The sequence below is a fragment of the Saimiri boliviensis genome, chromosome 2, assembly GCF_048565385.1.
Source record: "Saimiri boliviensis isolate mSaiBol1 chromosome 2, mSaiBol1.pri, whole genome shotgun sequence".
Taxonomy (NCBI): domain Eukaryota; kingdom Metazoa; phylum Chordata; class Mammalia; order Primates; family Cebidae; genus Saimiri; species Saimiri boliviensis.
The window spans coordinates 203,328,047-203,350,317 of NC_133450.1; the positions used below are offsets into that span (position 1 = coordinate 203,328,047).

The 22,271-nt window shown below is 39.0% G+C and overlaps 1 protein-coding gene and 1 long non-coding RNA gene across 4 annotated transcripts in view; one reads left to right on the forward strand and one right to left on the reverse strand.

The window, feature by feature from the left end:
* Positions 1–18,173, forward strand: part of LOC141583772 (uncharacterized) — a 42,626-nt gene extending 24,453 nt beyond the window's left edge. Inside the window, exons 2-3 of the long non-coding RNA XR_012516664.1 lie at positions 10,260–10,402; positions 16,291–18,173. This is a non-coding gene — a long non-coding RNA (uncharacterized LOC141583772). The remainder of the gene's footprint in view (positions 1–10,259; positions 10,403–16,290) is intronic.
* Positions 1–22,271, reverse strand: part of SVEP1 (sushi, von Willebrand factor type A, EGF and pentraxin domain containing 1) — a 210,617-nt gene that overhangs the window by 10,137 nt on the left and 178,209 nt on the right. For all 3 annotated transcript variants that reach the window (XM_074395151.1, XM_003925239.4, XM_074395153.1), the window contains exons 42-47: positions 19,470–19,643; positions 18,169–18,345; positions 9,167–9,337; positions 7,383–7,478; positions 5,492–5,587; positions 122–215 (exon numbers count right to left, since the gene is read on the reverse strand). In XM_074395151.1, coding sequence (XP_074251252.1) covers positions 122–215; positions 5,492–5,587; positions 7,383–7,478; positions 9,167–9,337; positions 18,169–18,345; positions 19,470–19,643 — 808 coding nt within the window. The remainder of the gene's footprint in view (positions 1–121; positions 216–5,491; positions 5,588–7,382; positions 7,479–9,166; positions 9,338–18,168; positions 18,346–19,469; positions 19,644–22,271) is intronic.

Sequence of the window (22,271 nt, forward strand, 5' to 3'; positions counted from 1 at the left end):
TCTTTGCATGCAACGTGCTCAGCACTCAAACTAGATAGAGATACCTTCTGGCTCTTACAATTTATCTTGAAAGTTTAGAGTCCTCATGTTATAGGTGAACATTAGTTTTTGGTTATCTTACCTGGAACAGTTATGTCCCGTCCAGGAAGAAAGACAGTGACATCGGTTTGGTCTTACACATTTTCCACCATTTAAGCAGGGAGACTGGCAAACAGCTGGAATGAAAAACCCATGCATGTATTTAATTAGTACTTAGCAATTCTGAAGATATCCATAAAGGCACGTAGGATAAGGTTTGACTCTAGTTCCTGCAATGGACACCATATACTGTTAGCATTATCTATTTCTGCTGCTCTGCTTGACCTCAAATCCTTTTGTGGTACCACCTCCCTTTTTCCTTCCAAGCTGGTCAATTTTCACATTTAAGTCCCAGATTAAATTCTACCTACTTATTGAAACCTTTGCTGATCACTCCAAGTCCACTGATTTTTCTCTTCTATAATCTTTTTTATTCATGCAATCAATCTGACACCTTGGGTATTTTGAACCGTAAATTTTTCGTGTTAAATTAGACTGTCCATTTCTTTCTTTTTAAAAAATTTCTTGTCACTGACTTGAAGCTCAAGATTGTAAATTCCTCGAGGGAGTTAGCATTGAACTCTGATTGATTGGGTGATTATGTCAGAAGTCAACTTTTATGATAATAAATAAGGCACATGGATTGTCTAAATAACAGATGATTCAACATCCCTTTGTGTTTGGCGAGGAGACATGTTTCATGGCTTTTTTCAGCTTTAACTGGAATTACAGAAACTGGTTAGCCACAGATGAAACCCTGAGGGGACACCCAAAGATTTACAATCTAGGTGTCTTTCTCACACATCCATAATCTCATAATCAAACTCTTCATCTGCATAAATTTATTGGTTAAAAAACCTGAAGATGCTAAAAATTGATCAAGACCTACTATCAGAAAGTATAACATATCAAAGAGAAAGGAGAACTCCCTGTAGGAAGGAAATAAAATTTCTGTTGAGAGAAAGCTGGAAACAAGAACCATTCCAGTCTCTGTAGCACAGAAGGCAGGCTCTTTCCTGGATGAAAAATTCCTTTTTAGTGAAATATAAGAAAATGTCATTTCTTTAGTTGTCCATTCATTCATAAAATATGGAGAAAATATCTGCTAAGCAAGTAGCAGGCAGTTGATAAGCACTGGTGCTTGTCCAGAGAGAACAAGAGAGAAGACAAGAATAAAAATACATTTTTTCCCTTGGGGAGCTCTCTTGGTAAGTTAAAAGTAAGAGCTGGCCAGCAGAATGCACTTATTAGCAATCTAATGGGAAAGAAAATTATGAAACACTTTGGATTAAACTTTAATTCTGATTAAACTCAGGATTAAAACAAGCAAAAATAAAACTAAATAATTGAAAACTTAACTCCTCATAGTTTCTGCTTGCTCATATACAAACACATTACTCCTTTTCAGGACTATGCTGATTTAGCAGTGCCTGACTGCACTAACAAACTAGTCACTACTTTTACTTCCCTGTCTAAAAGCTTAACCCTCCTTCTGAATCACATCAGTGGTCCCAGTGTTCCATTCAGGGTCACCTTTTCATGTCGCATGTCTTCTGCAGTCTTATTTTTTCTCCTTTGAATATTTTTCAATGATGACTTGTAAATTTCTATCTTCATGTAATGAATTTTCTGGAAACCTAAACTATCATCCAACTGCCTATCAGGCTACTTCCCTTGTCCCCCCAAACGCAGCGTGTCCATGCTTAACTCCTTATTTCTACTCTCAAGCCCACTTCTCCTGGCTTCCCTATCTCAGTAAACTGCATAACTTTCCACTCCAATGCCCAAGCTGGAAACAGCCTTTTTTTTTTTTTTTTTTTTTTTTTTTTTTTTTTTCCTAAGTAGTTTTGACTCTTCTTGGATTCTACCCCCACAACAGATCTGGAACCAAGTGCATTGACTCAGTCCTTACCATCCCTCAAATCTGCCCTTTTGTGGTTATTTCTGCAGACTTCATTAATTCTTGCCAATTCTGCTTTCACAACCTCCCCAACGAATCTCTCTATTGTAAGTTTTTCTTTCTTCCACTTTTCATACTGCTGCCAAAATCAGTTTTCTAAAAGAAAATCTGATCTCATGATTTTCCTGCTTAAGATCCTTCAGTGGCTTCTGCTCCTTTCAACACATATTTGAGCATCTTGTATTTGGCATGCAATGCGTTTCCTGATCTGATGCTGCCCATCTTTAGAGCTTCATTTCCAGCCACTCCCTGCATTTTCTCTATGGCTTTGGCTATCCTTTGCTGACCACACCTGTGTATTTTGTGGTCCATGCCTTTAGCTGGAATGATTTTCTTCTGGTGACTCCTTTTGTTTTTCCTCAGATTCTATGCTTGCAAAGCTTTTTCTGAACTCCGACACTTGGCTAGTTTACCCGTTTTCACTGTTGTGATAGCCCATTTTATAGATTTTGATTTGCCTCTATCTTAACACATCCTAAGTTATCTATTTACAGGCCATTCTGCATCCCTTCCCCTTTTCTAGATTGAAATTCTGGAGGGCTAGGAGACCCTGTTTTATATGCTTTTTGTATGCTTAGCACTTAGGGGTATAAGTAGGATCTATGCTGAGGTAGCTGCTGTAACATTTGGAAAAACGAAGGCTATAGAATTCAGTGTCATTAAGGAGCATATTCTAGTTAGAGAGCTAAGGTGTTAAAAGGAATGCTGATAAATCAGATCCATTTATTAATAGCTTTAAGCTGCATGATTATAACTAGTTGTGTAACATTTATAGAAATGGAATATTATAAAGTAGATTATTGTGATATTGAACAAGTTTAGAGATCAGAGGAAACTTAGGCAAGACAGAGGAAAGAGGAAGATCATGAGCAAATGTAAAAGGACTGGGGAGGAGAAGAAGCTGCTTGCAGGGGTAGTGAGGAAACCATTACTGCAGAGCACAGTGTGTCATGGCAGGAGAAGTGAGTGGTGCTTCAGGTGTGCTGAAGCCAACTTATGCAGCACCTTGGAAGTCAAAATAATTCAGGGTGGATGTAGAGATTAAAATAGAGAACCATTTTAGGCTCATAAACAGGGCAAAGACATGCCAAAGTAGCACATTGATGATGTCCAGTCTGGAGGGACATGGAGACAAGGTCAGCTGAGCCATGATCCAGAGTCTTTTACTGGCTGGTGAGAGTGGTGTGGAGTAGAATGTGAGAGATGCTAAGCAGGAAGGAACAAAAATAGTGATGGTGCTGGTAACCTCAGATAAAAGGGAAGGTGAGTCAAAAGTCATTCATTCATTACCTGCACGAGTAAGGTGCCTGGAAAAAAGGAGAGTTTGTTTGTAGATGAGCAGGAGAAATGTGGGTAAATATCGAAGTTGATTTGTTATAAACAAACACTATATAGACTGCTGTCAGAGTCTCAAATAAGGGCTTCAAATTTAGCCTCCAGGATATTTTTCCTTCTCTACATTCATGAATGCCTCAATTTTGGCTTTAGGTAGGGTGACAGCTGCATGTCTGCTTTTGTGTGTAACAGTACTTTTCAGTCTCATTTTTCTGGTTTACTTATTAATAGTGCCTCTTTTATTCTAAAAAATGACTTGGTTTGGAAGCTCAATTATATGGTCATCCCAGCCTTAGGATTCCTGTCCAGCTCTGGTGTCAGGAAGCCCTGCCTATACTTTCCTTTTTACTCCCTGAGGAGAGGTGGTATAAATAGATCATTTATAGGAGGAACAGTAGCATGTCAGAATAGTTAATAAATATAGCAAGCCCTGTTTTTTTTTAATGGTGGCTTAAAATTTAGGACATTGGAAAGGTAGTTTGTCATTTTAAATTGAGTTATTTGACATTTACTAAAAAAAAAACAACTATATTTGGGTACTATGCTAAGCACTGGGGATATACAGATGATTTAAAAAAATCCTTGCCCTCAGGTGGCATATAATCTAGCAGGGGCAGGGATAGATAATCAAGCAATTGAACAGATGTCAAAGTACAGTGGGCCAAATGCTATATTTGAGGTCTGCAAGAGGTGATAAAAGGATGTTTGTTACTCATCAATCAACTACCATTTGTTTCTGTTGTCCATGATAAGGCATTCTCTCTTTGATGAGTTTTGTAGTTTTTTCCTTTTATTTTTCTTTTTTTGAAAACTTTTTTTTAAGTTCAAGGGTGTATGTCCAGATTTGTTATATAGGTATCCTTGCATCATGGGAGTTTGTTGTACAGATTGTTTCATCCCTCAGGTACTAAGCCTAGTTCCCAATAGCTATTTTTTCTAATCCTCTCCTTCCATCCACCCTCTACCCTCATGTACGCTCCAGTGTATATTGTTCTTCTCTATGTTTATTTGTTCTCATCATTTAGCTCCCACTTATAAGTGAGAACATGTGGTATTTGGTTTTCTGTTCCTGTGTTAAGTTTTATAAGGATGATAGCCTCTTGCTCCATCCATATCCCACAAAGAACATGTTCTTGTTCTTTTTTATGGCTGCAGGGCTATTACAACAAAGTCACAAAGTAGGCCTGGTGCAGTGGGGCACACCTCTAATCCCAGTACTTTGGGAGGCTGAATTGGGTGGATCACTTGAGGAGTTTTGAGATCAGCCTGGCCAACATGGTGAAACCCCATCTCTACTAAAAATACAAAAATTAGCAGAGTGTGTGATGGCAGGTGTCTATAATCCCAGTTACTTGGGAGGCTGAGGCAGAAGAATGTCTTGAACCTGGGAGGCAGAGGTTGCAGTGAGTCAAGATCACACCACTGCATTCCAGCCTGGGCATCAAGAGTGAAATTCTGTCTCAAAAAACAAACAAAGAAAAACAGATGCTGGTATGGTTGAGGAGAAAAGGGAACACTTATACACTGTTGGTAGGAATGTAAATTAGTTCAACCATTGTGGAGAGCAGTGTGGCTATTCCTCAGAGACCTGAAAACAGAACTACCATTTGACCCAGCATCCCATTACTGGGTATATACCCAAAAGACTATCAGTCATTCTACCGTAAAGACACATACACATGTGTTCATTACAGCACTATGCAGAATAGCAATGACATGGAATCAACCTAAATGCTTATCAGTGGTAGACTTGATAAAGGGTTTTTGTTTTTCAACTTAAATTGTATTTACAGCCTTGTTCTTTCTAAAGAGTAACATGAACTTAGTAATTTAGCTTTTTAGAGACTAAAATAAATATTACTCTAAACCTCTGTGTAATGTCTCCTCTATGCTCTGCAAAATGAAGCAGATGACATAAAGAAGACAGATAGTTGAGTCAACATAGACACTATTCTTTGGCAGATGACCTGGAAACATGTTTTTTTAGGCAACCATAAAATTCAGTGTTGAGACACCATTCGAAGGATTATCTTGAGGAATTCTTGAGAAACATCAGTACTTTTTCACTCTGCCACCACTTCTGAGCCACCAAGAAAACAAACCATGAAAGGGGCCTACCTGTATGACAGCGAGACCCCGTCCAGCCAGGCAGGCAGTCACACTGATAAGGGGCCACACAGCGACCCCCATTCAGACAGGGAAGAATGCAGATTGCTAACAAAAAAAAGGAGATGGAAATGGCGTTGATCAAAATACACATGCTCAGATAGGTTTAAGGGTTCAGAAAACATTTTGCCGAAGTGAAACCTTGTATGACTCATGACTCACTAGACAACTTTTCTGCATGTGTTCTGCATATTAGTGAGTATCACTGGAAAAACACAATCAGGAAAGTAAGCCTGGATTCTTAGCCAGATGTAATGACTCTAAGGCCAAATGCACTTTCAGTGAAGACTCTGTAATCAATGTCTGCAAAGTGCTTTGCTTTAATGCTTCACAAAATAAGCAGAATGGTTTCCATTTCTTATAGTTTCAAGTTTCCATGACAAATCACATAAGATGTTCTAAGAGGATTTGGCTGCCTTGAGGCTCTCTTCTTGTCTTGAACTAAATGTGAGAATGGGAATCATATGAGCTATACCATAGAACTGAAGTTCGCAACATTTTGATAGCAATGGGACAAAACACCCTTTATTTCCGAGAAGCTGAGGCCTGATGGTGACTGAATGATGCCTCCCCAACACTGTCTTGACTATCATTCCTCCTCCAAGAAATCAATGAAATCTTTAAAGGGGCATAATTTGTTTAAAAGTGTGAGATATTTACCTTTCTCCTGAAAAACAAGTTCCTTAATCAATAGTGTTGCCATCACCTAAGGAGTTGGTTAGCAATGCAGATGTCAGCTACCAACCCAGATCTACTGATCTCCCAGGTGATCTGTATGTACAGCAAAGCTTGGGAAGCCCTGGCGTAATGCAGGAGGGCAGGTACATGCCCAGTGAGCAAGGCTAGCTAAGCCAGCCAAGCCAGGCCTGTCGTGGGGTACCCCCAAATCAATGCTCATTGAGTCTTTGGACTTTTGACATTAAAACAGGTTAAGTCTGGGAGCTCTAGGTGAAATGGAATGTTTGGGGTGAGCTGGAAGAGAAAACTATGATTTCTCTTCTTTTTTAATCATTTGAGAATACTTGTTTTGGTGAGTTGTTAGCAGCCTAAATTTGTTTCCATCATAGATTTTCCTTTACAGACTAGTTGAAGAAGTCACACTTAAAACATTTTAGTCTCTTATAAAATTCCTATTCCTACCAGTATAGGCCAATGGCCATCACATGAATCACTCTTAATGGTTTACATACACTGCTCCCATTGAAATATGAAACCATTTTATCTTTATATATATTTTAAGACATTGAAATAAAGTACACTTGAGATATTTTAAAAATTTAATATCACTATTTATACCTCCCTGGAATTTCAAATGCAAATGTGTTTCTATATGGATAAAAATTCTATAATAATTTACCAGCTATGGATATAAATAGAAGAGTGCCAGCTTTTCTTATTTTGTTAATTAGTAGAAACTACTCTTAACAACAAAGAGGAAATTGTGAGTTGCAAATATTACCTGCAAAGTACATGTTTTGCAGTGGTGCACGTTTATACCAACTACAGCAATGACTGACGTAGCACATAGCAGACCCTGAGTTAAGGAAAGAGGACGGCTAGGAGACTTTATAACAAGCTCCTTCTCAAAAAGACTTTTGAAAATTTGTGCGAGGGAGCATGTGAAGATGACTTTAGCTGGATCTTAATAACAGTATTTTCAAAGTCATTAATATTCTAGATCTTCTGCAACCTAATGACACATATGTGCTCTGTTTGGTGTGCTGCAAGGACTTAAAGCAAATGGATTCTGCCCAACAGTACGAACATTTCCTGGTAACTCCCTCAGGTGGGAGCATCCGGCCAATTTGTCAGGACTCAAAGTAAGATCTGAGGAGAAACTCACGTTCTTCACAGAGGCGCCCCATCCAGCCCTCTGGACAGGAACAAGCATTTGGGCGTTGGCAGATGCCCCCATTCTGACACGGGAATCGACAGACAGCTGGAAAAGAAGCAGGATGGGTCACAAACGTAGGGAATTATGGAAGGGAGTGAGTCAGAAAATCAGATTGCGCCTTTAGATTTCATACTATTTCCTTGACTCAAACTTTCAGAAAGAGAAACAAAAATTAAAACTCAAGAGGAAATTTCCGTATGTGGAGAAGCACAGCATTTGATTGGCTGCTATTGCAGTTTTCTCTGTATCTTTATTGAGGTGCAACAAAAAAATTGTATATATTTAAGATTTACAAAGATGTTTTGATTTATATTTAGATTGTGAAATAACCACCAAAATTATTGAGCTAATTACCACATCCATCCCCTCACTTCTTTCTTTCTTTCCTTTCTTTCTTCCTTTCTCTCTTTCTCTTTCTTTTTCTCTTTCTCTTTCTTTTCTTTCTCTTCTATTTCTTTTCTTTCCTTCCTTTCTTTCCTACCTTTCCTACCCTCCCCCTCTCCCTCCCTTCCTCCTTCCCTCCCTCCATTCCTTCCTTCCTTCCTTCCTTTTCTGTCTCTCTGTCTTTTTTTCTTGTGAGAACACAAGATCTATCCTTTCAGCAAATTTTCAGTATGCAATACAGTATTGTTAACTGTAGTCACATTGCTGTACATTAGAACTCCAGAACTTATTGATCTTGCATAACTGAAACTTTAATACCTTGACCAATATCTCCCTATCTTCACCTCCTCCCAGCTCCTGGGAACCACCATTCTACTCTCCGTTTCTATGAGTTTGACTATTTTAGATTCCACCTATCAGTGATATCAGGCAGTATTTGTCATTCTGTGTCTGGCTTATTTCATGTAGCATGATGTCCTCCAGGTTCATCCACGTTGTTGTAAATGGCAGGACTTTCTTCTTTTGTAAAGCTGAATAATATTTCATTGTATCTACCTATTTCTGTCTGTCTATCAAATTTACATCTATCTATCTTCTTCATCGTCATTGTCTATCAACACCCACTTTTTAAAAAATCCATTTATCTGTCAACAGACATTTAAGTTGTTTCAATATCACACACACAGCACTCATTCTGACTTTAGACTTTCAGTGAAATCTGGGCTATTCCTTTAAGATGTCCCTCCTCAGAAACCCTCTCAAAAGGCTCTAACATTCTCTTACATCCCATGTATTGGTGATCTCATTTCTCATTGTTGCTGCCAGACAATGAATCCTCTTTCTCTTGCAGTAGCCCCTGTTTCTTTTGTGGCTCATGCCATTCATCCATTGACTTCCTCAATCTTCCCTGCCTCACCAGTTATTGATGTACAAATGTGAACATTGTTCATGTGGTCAGCTCATCCAAAAACTCGATTATTCTTTTAGTTCCTTGGTTATATCTGTGTGTACTAGCATTCTTCTTGACTTTCAGCAAATATTTGTAGAATGAATACTTATAATTTATAAAAATCATATTTTATTTGAAAACCATAAGTTTTAGAAGGACATACTAGAGTGCTTCATTACCTCTTTCTATTTTGTAGAATTTCAGGCACAGAACGTTAAGAGCTCTATATGCTTTTAAAACTCAAACCATAACATTGAAAGAAAATGACACAGCTGCTAAAAGAAATTTTTAAGCCAAGGAAAAATAAAGTAGCAAGCATATTAATTGTCGGAGAAATCAGACTTCTACATATATTTCCCTGCAGTTGTACTAAGAAATAACCATTCAAGTATTTTCTTACCTCTGCAAATAGGAGGTGATGTCCATGTTCCATTTTCTAAGCAAACACTCCTTAGGGAACCCTCCAACATATATCCACTGTAACACGAGTAGGTGACCATGTCTCCATATTGATAATGTACGCCTCGAGCAATTGCATTTTCTACGTGAGCTGGTGGACTACAGGAGATTTCTATAGAAAAACAAAACAACAATTAAGCTTGTGCTACTAACAGACTGAGAACACAGTCTCATCTCTAAGAATGAATTAATTTAAAGAGTGAAAATACAATACATAAGGGAAACATTTTCACCTACTTATCTAGAATAGTAAGAACTAAAAGAATTAACTGCTACTTTTCAGAAAAATTAGAGATACAACCATCAAAGGTATTTTGTCTTCAGATTCAAATATTGAAGGTGAGGCTATTTTAAACCTAACGAAAGCAGTCTGTAGACACCAAGAATGAGCTCTTATACCTCATCACATAGGTGGCTGCAAGAGATCTTCAATACTGGATGCTTATTAAATTAGGGGAGAAAAAGCATGACGATTGTAGTCTACTGTTTCAGAGTAAAAATTCATTGCAGTACTGCATATTGTATCAGGGCTATTTTTTTAAAGCCTAGAACAGTACCTGGCATGCAACAGGCTCTTGAAAATGAGTTAGTGAATGCATATTGCTTTAGTCTATAGATGCTCAATGAGGATAACTTGATGAGGTTTATGAAATTCGAGGTTACATGTTAGTTTTCCTCTTTTCAATATCGTAAAAGAGTGATTTTCTACTTTTGGGATCTGTGTTAGATTGGATGACAATCCTTGCTTTTAAAAGGAACATGTGCTGTATATTTAAATAATTTTATAACTGATGTTATTTTCAGAATTTTACAAGAAGCCTTAAGATAGTTAGAATTATTCCATGGTGGGTCACAAGGCAAGCAGTAGGTTGGTGTCAGGATTCTAACCAGAATCCAGTTTGTTCAACTGTTGACTGAAGAGTCCTTATGAGCTGGCTTCTAAAAGGTCACTTTGTTGTCATAATACTACCAAAAACTTGTTAGAGGAGATGATGAATTTGTTTGATTTTTCTAAATTTTCTTTCCCCTCTAAGCTGGACAAAACGACTACTATGCAACAGAAATCAGAAAGAAAGAAATGAAGAAAATGTCCCTTTGCTCAGACAAGTCCCTTCTGCCATACAACCTAAAAGGAGCTGTATTAGAGGCATGGATACTGTACTGCAGAAACACTGAGGTGAATGTTCCTAATTATACTTAGGATTGTCAGGACACGAATTGCAGTGAAAATGGCATTTGGAGTATTCTGTAGGGCTTGAGTGAATCAGAGGGAATGAGCTTCCAGGTTGGGGCAACAGCCTGGTAGAAAGATCAGAGCTGATCTGAGCTGATGGTTTATAGCAGTGGTTATCAAAGCATGGATTTCAGACCACCTATATGGGAATCACCTGGGGTTCTTATTAAAAATGCACATTTCTGGTGTTTTTGTCTTATGAATTTGCATCTTACATCCTTTCCTGGGGTGAGTCTCATGTTCACTAAATTTTAATCATTATAGGGATAAATTTCTAGGACTAGGTGAAAAAAATGAAATTTGCTGCTTATGTGAAGGAAGGATATTTTGTTCTAAGCCAAAGACTTCATGTCTATATAAGAAATGTAAAAGAGGATTGAGGATAAGCAACAGTGGTCTCTTCTCTAGGGTAATCCCTCACTCTCTCAAGAATATTGAAGAATAGGGATCCAGGCATGGTTTCCACGTGTTCTCATTCTTCAGCTCCCACTTAGAAGTGAGAACATGCTGTGTTTGCTTTTCTGTTCCTCTGTTAGTTTGCTGAGGATAATGGCTTCAAGCTCTATCCATGTCCCTTCAAAGGACATGATCTTGTTTCTTTTTATAGTTGCATAGTATTCCATCATGTATATATACAATGCCATCTTTTCTTTATCCATTCTATCATTGATGGACATTTTGGTTGATTCCATGTCTTTGCTATTGTGAATAGTGCTGCAATGAACATACGTGTGCATGTATCTTTATGATAGAATGATTTATATTCCTTTGGGCATATACGCAGTAATGGAATTGCTGGGTCAAGTGGTTTTAGGTATTTGAGCAATCACCGCACTGTTTTCCACAATGGTTGAACTAATTTACATTCCCACCAACAATGTAAAAGCATTTCTATTCTTCTACGGCTTCTCCAGCATCTGTTGCTTCTTGACTTTTTAATAACTGCCATTCTGTCTGGTGTGAGATGGTAACTCAATGTGGTTTTGATTTGCTTTTCTCTAATAATCAGCGATGTTGAGCTTTTTTCCGTGATTTTTGGCCATATAAATGTATTCTTTTGAGAGGTGTCTGTTCATGTTCTTTAACCACTTTCTAATGTTTTTTTTTTTTTTCTTGTAAATTTGTTTAAGTTCCTTGTAGATTCTGGATATTAGAACCTTTGTCTAATATGGACAGATTGCAAAAATGTTCTCCCATTCTGTAGGTTGTCTGTTCACACTGATGATAGTTTTTTTTGCTGTGCAGAAGTTCTTTTGTTTAACTATATCCCATTTGTCAAGTTTTGCTTTTATTGCGATTGCTTTTGACATTTTCATCATGAAATCTTTGCCTGTGCCTATGTCCTGAATGGTATTTCCTAGATTTTCTTCGAAGGTGTTTATAGTTTCGGGTTTTACATTTAAGTCTTTAATCCATCGTAATTTTTGTATAAGGTGTAAGGAAGGGGTCCAGTTTCAATTTTCTGCATATGGCAAGCCAGTTGTCCTAGCACCATTTACTAAATAGGGAATCCTTTCCCCATTGCTTGTTTTTTGTCAGGTTTGTTGAAGGCCAGACAGTTGTAGGTGTGAGGTCTTATTTCTGAGATCTCTATTCTGTTCCATTGGTCTATGTGTCTGTTTTTGTACCAGTGCTATGCTTCTTTGGTTACTGTAGTCTTGTAGTATACTTTGAAGTTGGGTAGCGTGATGTTCCAGATCTGTTGTTTTTACTTAGGATTGTCTTGATTATTCAGGCTCTTTTATGGCTCCATATGAATTTTAAAGTAGGTTTTTCAATTCTATGAAGAATGTTAATGGTAGTTTAATGGGAATAGCATTGAATCTATAAAACTCTTTGTGCAGTATGGCCATTTTCATGATATTGATTCTTAGTATCCACGAGCATGAATTGTTATTCCACAATTTTGGAATAGTTTCTGAAGGAATGGTACCAGCTCCTCTTTGTACCTCTGATAGAACTCAGCTGTAAATATGTCTGATCCTGAGATTTTTTTGGTTGTTATGCTATTTATTATTGCCTCAATTTCAGAACTTGTTATTGGTCTATTCAGGGATGCACTTTCTTCCTGGTTCAGTCTTGGAAGGGCGCATGTTTCCAGGAATTTATCCATTTCTTCTAGATTTTCTAGTTTATGTGCATAGATGTGTTTATAGTATTCTCTGATGGTTGTTTGCATTTCTGTGGCATCAGTGGTGATATTCCCTTTATCATTTTTTTATTGTGTCTCATTCTTCTCTCTTTTCTTCTTTATTAGTCTAGCTAGTGGTCTATTTTATTACGTTTTCAAAAAACCAGCTCCTGGATTCATTAGTTTTTTTGAAGGGCTTTTCGTGTCTGTATCTCCTTCAGTTCTGCTCTGATCTTGGTTATTTCTTGTCTTCTGCTAGTTTCAAGGTTTGTTTGCTCTTAGTTCTCTAGTTCTTTTAGTTGTGATGTTAGGGTGTCAATTTGATATCTTTCTACATTTTTGATGTGGGCATTTAGTGCTATAAATTTGCTCTTAACACTGCTTTAACTGTGTCCCAGAGATTCTGGTACATTGTCTCTTTGTTCTTATTGCTTTCAAAGAACTTCATGATTTCTGCCTTAATTTCATTATGTACCCAGGAGTCATTCAGGACCAGATTGTTCAATTTCCATGTAGTTGTATGGTTTTGAGTTTCTTAATCCTGATTTCTAATTTGACTGAGCGGTAGCCTGAGAAAATGTTTGTTATAATTTCAGTTCTTTTGCATTTGCTGAGAGGTGTTTTACTTCCAATTATGTGATCAATTTTAGAGCAAGTGCTGTGTGGCAATGAGAAGAATGTATATTCTGTTGTTTTGGGATGGAGAGTTCTGTAGACATCTATCAAGGTCCCTTTATCCAGAGCTGAGTTCAAGTCCTGAATATCCTTATTTATTTTCTGTCTCAATGATCTGTTTAATATTGACAGTGGGGTATTAAAGTCTCCCACTATTATTGTACAAATGTCAAAGTCTCTTTGTAGGTCTCTAAGAACTTGTTTTATAAATTTAGGTGCTCCTATACTGGGTGCCTATATTTTCAGGATACTTAGTTGTTATTGAATTGAACTCTTTATGATTATGTAATGCCCTTCTTTGTCTTTTTTGATCTTTGCTGGTTTAAAGTCTCTTTTGTCAGAAACTAGAATTACAACTCAACCCCTGTTTTTTTCTGCTTTTCATTTGCTTGGTAAATTTTCCTCCATCCCTTTATTTTGACCCTAGGAGTGTGTTTGCCTATGAGATGGGTCTCTTGAAGATGGCACACTGATGGGTCTTGACTCTTTATCCAGCTTGCCATTTTGTGTCTTTTAATTGAGGCATGTAGCTTATCTACATTTAAGGTTACCATTGTTATGTGTGAATTTGTTCCTATCATTAGGAAGCCAATTGGTTATTTTGCAGACTAGTTGATATAGTTGCTTCATCTTGTCATTGGTCTTTGTACTTCAGTGTGTTTCTGTAGTGGCTGGAAATGGTTTTTTCTTTCCATATTTAGTGCTTCCTTCTGGAGCTCTTGCAAGACAGGTCTAGTGGTGATGAATTCCCTCAACATTATCTTGTCTGAAAGGGATTTTATTTCTCCTTCACTAATGAAACTTAGTTTGGCCAGCTATGAAATTTCTGGGTTGAAAATTCTATTCTTTAAGAATATTGAATATTGGCCCCTAATATCTTCTGGATTTTAGGGTTTCTGCAGAGAGGTCTTCTGTTAGTCTGATGGGCTTCCCTTTGTAAGGCTTCCCTTCACCTGGCCTTTCTCTCTGGCTGCCCTTAACATTTTTTTTTTCTTCATTTTTACTTGGAGAACCTGAGGATTATGTGTTTTGGGGTTGATCTTCTCATGGAGTATCTTATTGGAGTTCTCTGGATTTTCTGAATTTGAATGTTGGCCTGTCTTGCCTGGCTAGGGAAATTCTCCTGGATAATATCCTGAGGTACATTTTCCAACTTGGTTCTATTTGCCTCACCTCTTTGGGGTACCCCAATCAATCAGAGGTTCAGTCTTTTTTACATAATTCCATAGTTCTCAGAGGTTTTGTGCATTCCTTTCATTCTTTTTCCTCTAATCTTGTCTGCCTGTCTTATTTCAGCAAGATAGTCTTCAAGCTCTAAAATTCTTTGCTCCACTTGGTCCATTCAGCTATTGATACTTGTGGTTGCATTGTGAAGTTCTCGTGTTGTGTTTTTCAGCTCTATCAGGTCATTTACGTTCCTTTCTAAACTGGTTATTCTGATTAACAGCTCCTGTCATGTTTTATCCTGGTTCTTAATGTCTTTGCATTGGGTTAGAACATGTTCCTTTAGCTCAGCACACTTCATTATTGCCCACTTTCTGAAGCCTACTTCTTTCAATTCATCCATGTCAGCCTCTGCCCAGTTCTGTACTTTTGCTGGAGAAGTGTTGCAATCATTTGGATGACAAGAGGAACTCTGGCTTTTTGAGTTTTCAATGTTTTCTTCATTGATTCTCATCTTCCTGAGCTCTCTAGCTTTGATCTTTGAGGCTGCTGACCTTTGAATGGGGTTTTAGTGAGGACTTTTTTGTTGATGCGTTGTTGTTGCTGCTTTCTCTTTTAACAGTCAGGCTCGTCTTTTTTAGGGCTGCTGTGGTTTGCTGGGGGGCCGGTCCAGACCCTATTTGTCTGGGTCTCAGCTGCACCTGGAGGTGTTACCAGTGAAGGCTGCAGAACAGCAAAGATGGCTGCCTGCTCCTTCCTCTGGGAGCTCTGTCCCAGAGGGGCACCAACCCGATGTCAGCAGAAACGCCGCCCTTGTATAAGGTGTCTGGTGACCACTGTGCATTCAATCAGGAGGCATGGGATCAGGGACTCGCTTATCAAAGCACTCTGGCTTCCCTGTGGCAGAGCTAGTGCACTGTGCTGCCAGGAATCCCCCTTGTCCAGACTGTTTGGATTCATCAGAGCCAGCAGGGGAAGGACCAAGCCTGCTGATCTGTAGAGATCATGGCCACCGCTCACTCAGGGGTTCTGTCTGAGGGAGATCAGAGTTTCTGTCCATAAACCCCTGGCTGGAGTTGCTGCGATTCCCACAGGGAGGAGAGAGGGGTCAGGGTCCACTCTAGGGAGGCAGTCTGTCCACCATCTGCCACAGCTGTTGTGCTGCTCTGTGGGGAATTCCTCCTCAGTCCAAACTGCCCAGTTTCCCTGGCTCCAGCAGGGAAAATGGCAGAATGGAGCTGCAGTGATGGTGGCCGCCCCTTCTCCCAGGAGCTCAGTTATATTAGGCAGCAAGCAGCCACAGTGATGGTGGCTGCTTCTCCCTCCAGGAACTGGCTAGTCCTAGGCAGTCTTCAGCTGAGTGGTTGCCAAGAATCTGCAAAGCTCTGTGCTTGGGAGCCAAGGCCCTGGTGGTGTGGGCTCATAAGGGGCATCTCCTGATCTGCAGGTTGCACAAATCCAAAGAAAAAGTGTGGTTTCCTGAGAGGGGTAGCACAACCACTGATTGCTTCCTTTGGCTGGAGGTGGGAGCTCCCCTTGCCCCATATGGCTTCCAGGTGGGCCGTTGTACCAGCCTGCTTTTTCTCTCTTTCTGTGGATTGTGCCAACTGCCTAGTCAGTCCCAATGAGAGAACGTGGATACGTCAGTTGCCCATGTAGGATTCACTTACTGTTTTCATTCTTCTCAGTGGGAGGCTCCGTCTGCAGCTGTTTCTAGTTGGTCATCTTGACTCCTCTCCCCAAAATATACATTCTAATGCTGCAAGAGGCTGCTGTCTGCAAATTTAGGGACTTGGGCTGTTGTGTATATCTTCCTATTAGGAGATATTGCTGATATGCACCAATTCATTGATTCTTCTAGACAAATCAACAGGTATTGATCGACTTACCACCTATTCAACTTACGACCATTCGACTTTACGACCACAATCGCTAGCCACAACTGCTCCGCGTCTGACAGCGCAAACGTTGCCCAGCTGGGCGTATGACAGTGCAGACCAGCTTCTGGCAGCACCACCATCTCCGTGTGCACCATTTCAACTGTACGTATAGCCTACTTAACTTATGATCAAATCGTGTTATGACCATTCCACGGTCCCGACTGTGGTCGTAAGTCGAGCACTAGCTGTATAAGATCTCTATAATACCTACAAGATTGGTAAAATTGAAGCTCTTAACAAATGACAGCCCTAAGACTCAGAGAAGGAAGGATTAGAGTTAAACATTTTGAAGACAGAATTCAAACTCAGGTCTTTCTGATTCCAAAATCCCCACGGTCTTAACAGGCATATTTCTTATCTCATTCATGGGAATTCAAGTGTTCTGAAGATGAAGACCGTTGTAGGCATAATACAGTCCTATACTATTCATTCCGCCCTGTGTCTTGCATCTGCTCAGACTCAATGAATATTTTAATTGATTACTGTAGAGGGAGTGGCTTGGACAACAAAGAAGACTGAAGGGCAGGATGTTGGCGGGGAGATTTTTTTTTGAGATGGAGTCTCGCTCTGTCTTCCAGGCTGGAGTGCAGTGCTATGATCTCGGCTCACTGCAACCTTTGCCTTCCAGGTTCAAGCGATTCTCCTACCTTGGCCTCCTGAGTAGCTGGGATTACAGGTGCATGCCACCACACTCAGCTAATTTTTATATTCTTAGTAGAGATGGGGTTTCACCATGTTGGCCAGGCTGGTCTCAAATTCCTGACCTCAGGTGATCTGCCCACCTCAGTCTCCCACAGTGCTAGGATTACAGGCATGAGCCACTGTGCCCAGCCAGCAGGGAGATGTTTTAAATGGAGTTTAAAAGTGTGTGTCGACCGGGAGTGGTGAGCCACGCCTGTAATCCCAGCACTTTAGGTGGGTCACCTGAGGTCAGGAGTTCAAGATAACCTGGCCAACATGAAGAAACCCTGTCTCTACTAAAAATACAAAATTAGCTGGGCGTGGTGGCACATGCCTGTAATCCCAGCTACTTTGGAGGCTGAGGCAGGAGAATTTCTTGAACCTGGGAGGCAGAGGTTGCAGTGAGCCAAGACTGCGCCATTGCACTCCAGCGTGGGCAACAAGAGGGAAACTGTCTCAAAAAAAAAAAAAAAAGAAAGAAAGAAAGAAAAGAAAGTATGTGTTAAAGAAAGTATGTGTTAAAAAAATGTTGAGTTATGATAAGGCAGCAAGAGATGCCTCTAGATTGCATAAATGTAGCACCAAAGTGCTAACCCCTAATGCTAGCAACATAGTGCTAGTGGTTCTCAGACCATTTCCTATGTCAGCAGCATCCTCATCAGCGACATCTAGAAATGCGTTTTAACAAGTTCTCTAAGTGGTTCTGATACAGGCTCAAGTTTGAGAACCGCTGTGGAATAATTTTTCTATTGCAAAACATTTGTAGTCTGTTAAAGGATAGTTTGGGGATTCTGTGACAGTGTGGGAAAAAAATACGTATTTATATTTAGTATCTTGTTCATTTTTATAGGAGCACATTTTGAAAATGTGTTCAGTGAATCCTAGTCAGGTAGGTTTTAGTTTGGTTCTGGAAAGCTTTTTTTTTTTTTTTTTTTTTTTTTAAATGTTTGAAATTCCAAGATTAAAAAAAATTTCAAACATTAATGAGGAAAATGAAAACTATGATAACACAGAGATCTAATTATTTACAACTAAGTTACTTGACTGAAAACAACCTCACAGGGATGGGAAAACACTTCGCTCTAGCAGCATGAACTGGCTTCTGCCTGCTGACTTACTTTCACATTTGGCACTTGTCTGTGTCCACGTCTCGTCAGGGTTGCAGGTAATGATGCCTTCGCCCCGCAGCAGAAAGCCTTCCCTACATTTGATGGACACATTCTGATCAACATAAAACTCCTTTTCAGACAGCAGAGCATTCTCAGGAATCACAAAAGGAACAGGGCATGGATTTGCTGTTTAAAAGAAAAGAAAATGCTTACTGATATTTTCCCTCCTTACCTATGTATTTCCTTGAAGGCAGAGTAATAGTTCTATAGGAGATGGGTTCTCAACAATGATCATATGAGGTTTAAAAATAGGGAACTTCAAACATTACACACAGACTTGTTTTACGTCCACATGAAATTATGTGTAAAGATGAACTCAGATAAGATCAGAAAACATGAAGTTATTTAACCACTAATGCAAGGTCTTAAAAGTTGAAGATGACAAATTATGCCTGAAATGATGGGCCATATTATTTAGACTGATTTTTGATCAGCATTGTGAAAACAAAAGGCATACTAGAAATCAAGGGGTATGTCAAATATTCCCTTATTATTAGAAGAATATAAAATACTTCTAATTATCACTTTATTAACCACCTTTCAGGAGGATGGAACCAGGAAATCATCAGACATTTCTATGTGAGCTGAATATGACTTTAGACTCACACCACTATTAGCAGGATATTAGAACAAGTGGAGTCTGCATGCCTTTTTGATAAAGATGGGTTCATTTTTATAGGCCTGAGGGAAACACAGGAAATGATGACAAGATGACATATCAACACATATTTCAAGCAATTTAAGTTTTTCGGATTTTTAAATGGGCACAAAAGAAGTATTTGAGGTTTACTTCTGCTGTTACTGCATTCTGATGAGACTTCATACAGTAACGAGAAATCTCAACTTATACCTTGCTTGTGAGATAGATTGTTTTCATTTGAATGGTTATAACTCATTATCTTAATGTATCATATTTGTATATACTTCATTATATTAACATCACACATTAAATGTATTTTCTTTCTATCTCCAGTAGAATTCACGATACATGTATGTCAACATTGTTTCATTAAGTTGCATTTTCTCTTAGTAATCACTCAAGGAATCTGACGAAAGCTGATTCTCGGACAGGACGTAGATAACACAAATAGATTTTTTAAATATTCCAGAGAATTCAGCTTGGATAGGCATTAATTGCTTTTTCTGGACCCATATCCCTTATGAATGGTGTTTCCTCAATGTTTTGGATATGTGGGAAGCTAATTGTGAAACTGAATCTGATTAAAATCTGTCCTAAAGTCAACACATACGTTTGCAGAGAGGGACTGGGTGGCTCCAGGTTCCATTTTCTGTGCAGTATGCCTCAGATGGCCCTTCAAGACTGTAGCCTCTGTTGCAGGAATATACCACACTGGGTCTGGTCGTTGTGTTTTCAACATCAGCCTTCCCATTGAGAAATTCAAGTGGAGCTTCACACCTGGTCTCTAAAAAGAAGAATACTATGCAGCCATAAAAAACGGTGAGTCCGTGTCCTTTGTAGGGACATGGATGAATCTGGAAACCATCATTCTCAGCAAACCGACAGAAGAACAGAAAACCAAACACCACATGTTCTTGCTCGTAGGTGGGTGTTGAACAAGGAAAACACATGGGCACAGGGAGGGGAAAATCACAGACTGGGGTAAGTTGGGGTGGGAGGTTAGGAGACAGGCAGTCAGGGGGCGGGGAGGGATAACACTGGGAGAAATGCCTGCTGTAGGTGGGGGGGGGGATAGAGACAGCAAACCACCATGGCATGTGTGTACCTATGCAACAACTTAAAGTACAGTAACAAAAAAATTTTATTTGGTGCAATAAATAGTATGCCAGGCTTAAAAAAATAAAAAGAACAAAAGCCTCATATTGATTCCTTCTCCAATTCCTCTTTCTTTTCCTACAGTTGCCAAAGATCCTTCATGCAATATACAAAATATTATGGTCTACTCATGTGTGAAGCACAGTGATATTCATTGAAGGAAAAAAATACAGCATACCTAAGTATTAGATTCATGCATGCATACAATTAAAGATTAGGATGTAGTCCTATTGACTCCAGCTGTCATTATGTATATTAATATTAATAATGCTGGGGGCAGGGGGTATGGATGAGTAGCTGGGTAAAATAAAACAAATACTAAATTTACACTTAAGTTGTAAGCCCAAATAAACTACAGGATGCTCAGTTAAATTACAAATACATTTTTAGCATAAGCATGTGTCAAATACTGCATATTTATAAATTTACATTTAAATTATTTTTCATCTGAAATTTAAATATAACTGCATGTCCTGTATTTTTGTTTCTTCTAAATCTGGCAGCCTTACTTATAGCAAGTCTCAGATTATCTCATGTAACAGTTGCCAAAATGTGAGGCTTAGGGAGGTTAAATAATTTGGTCAAGGTCATACTGCTTGGAAGAAGAGATAAAATATAAAATTATCAGAAGTTAGAAGATAATAGGAAAGTATGAAGAACAGGGACCCATGAGCTTGGGGAAAATTAAAATAAATGACATCTTATGTGGCTTTTGAGGAATATATGGACTTCATAAACTGATGGATATTATAGTAAAGTTGTAATGAACAATTTTGCATTAGTGTGAGAAATGTGATTAACAGGGGTGCTGTGAGGAAAGTAGGATCACCCTTTCAAGAATCTCAAAAAAAAAAAAATGGCCTTGAGTCTTAAATTTATAATTTTTGTGAAAGCAGAGAAGGTGGTTCTAGACTAGTGGTTCTCAAGTTTGGTTGCACTTTAGAGAACCAGGGAAGCATTTATGACCTATCACAGACCGAATGAATCCAAATCTTTATATTGAGGGCTACCTTTTAATATTATATTAAAAATACCCCAAATGATTCAAATGTGAACTCAGAGTTGTGAGACCCTGGACTGGATGCTAATGGACTTCTTTCAGCCCAAAGTTAAGTACACTGGGATTCACAGATCTTAACCTTGGCTACACTTTGAAACCACTTAGGGAGCTTTAAAATGCTATTGATACTGTTCCGGGAATGGTGGCTTATGCTTGTAATTCCAGCCCTTTGGGAGGCTGAGGAGGGCAGATCACTTGAGGCCAGGAGTTTGAGAACAGCAGGGCCAACATGGTGAAGCCCTGTCTCTACTGAAATACAAAAAATTACCCAGGCATGGTGGTGCATGCCTGTAGTCCCAGCTACTCAGGAGGCTGTCCTGGAAGATGGAGGTTGCAGTGAGCCAAGATTGTATTACTGCCTTCCAGCCTGGATGACAGAGTGGGACTCTACTTCAGAATAAAAACAAAAATAATAAAAAAAAAAACCCACATACATACATACATTGTCCTTTGGCAGAGAAGGAGATACTGGGGATAAGGTTATGTGAATTAACCCACATTTTGTCAAATAAACTTGGCTCTTCTGATAAAATACTATAAAATTTCATGCAAAATACTAATACTCATTTATTTGACAGATGGGCCAACAGCACGTTAAAAATATTAGCTAGCACTGTCACCAAAAAAACAGAGCCTTAGAAGGCTCTAAGCCTTCTAATTTTTTTTTTTTTTTTTTTTGAGATGAAGCCTCAGTCTGTCACCCAGCAGGCTGGAGTGCAGTGGCGCGATCTCGGCTCTCTGCAACCTCTGCCTCCCTGGTTCAAACGATTCTCCTGCCTCAGCTTCTTGAGTAGCTGGGATTACAGGTACCCATCACCACGTTCAGCTAATTTTTGTATTTTTGGTAGAGATGGCTTTTTACCATGTTGGTCAGGCTGGTCTCGAACTCCTGACCTTGTGATCCACCCACCTTGGCCTCCCAAAGTGGTGGCAGGAGCCACCACGCCTGGCCCTAAGCCTTCTAATTTATAATTATTTGAGAAAACCCCCACAAAAATGCTAATAAATTCAATAATTAACTAATGTTCAAACAAGATGTTTGCCATTCAAGAGTAAGCAACCGTGTGCCCTATTGCGGTTAATCATTAATCCCTGCTACAGTTTTTGACTCTTAATGGTTTGCTGCCCTTGAGCAAAAGCCCATTAAAAGGTTCTCATACAGTTTATGAAGTTTGATTACATTTTTTAAAAATTCAA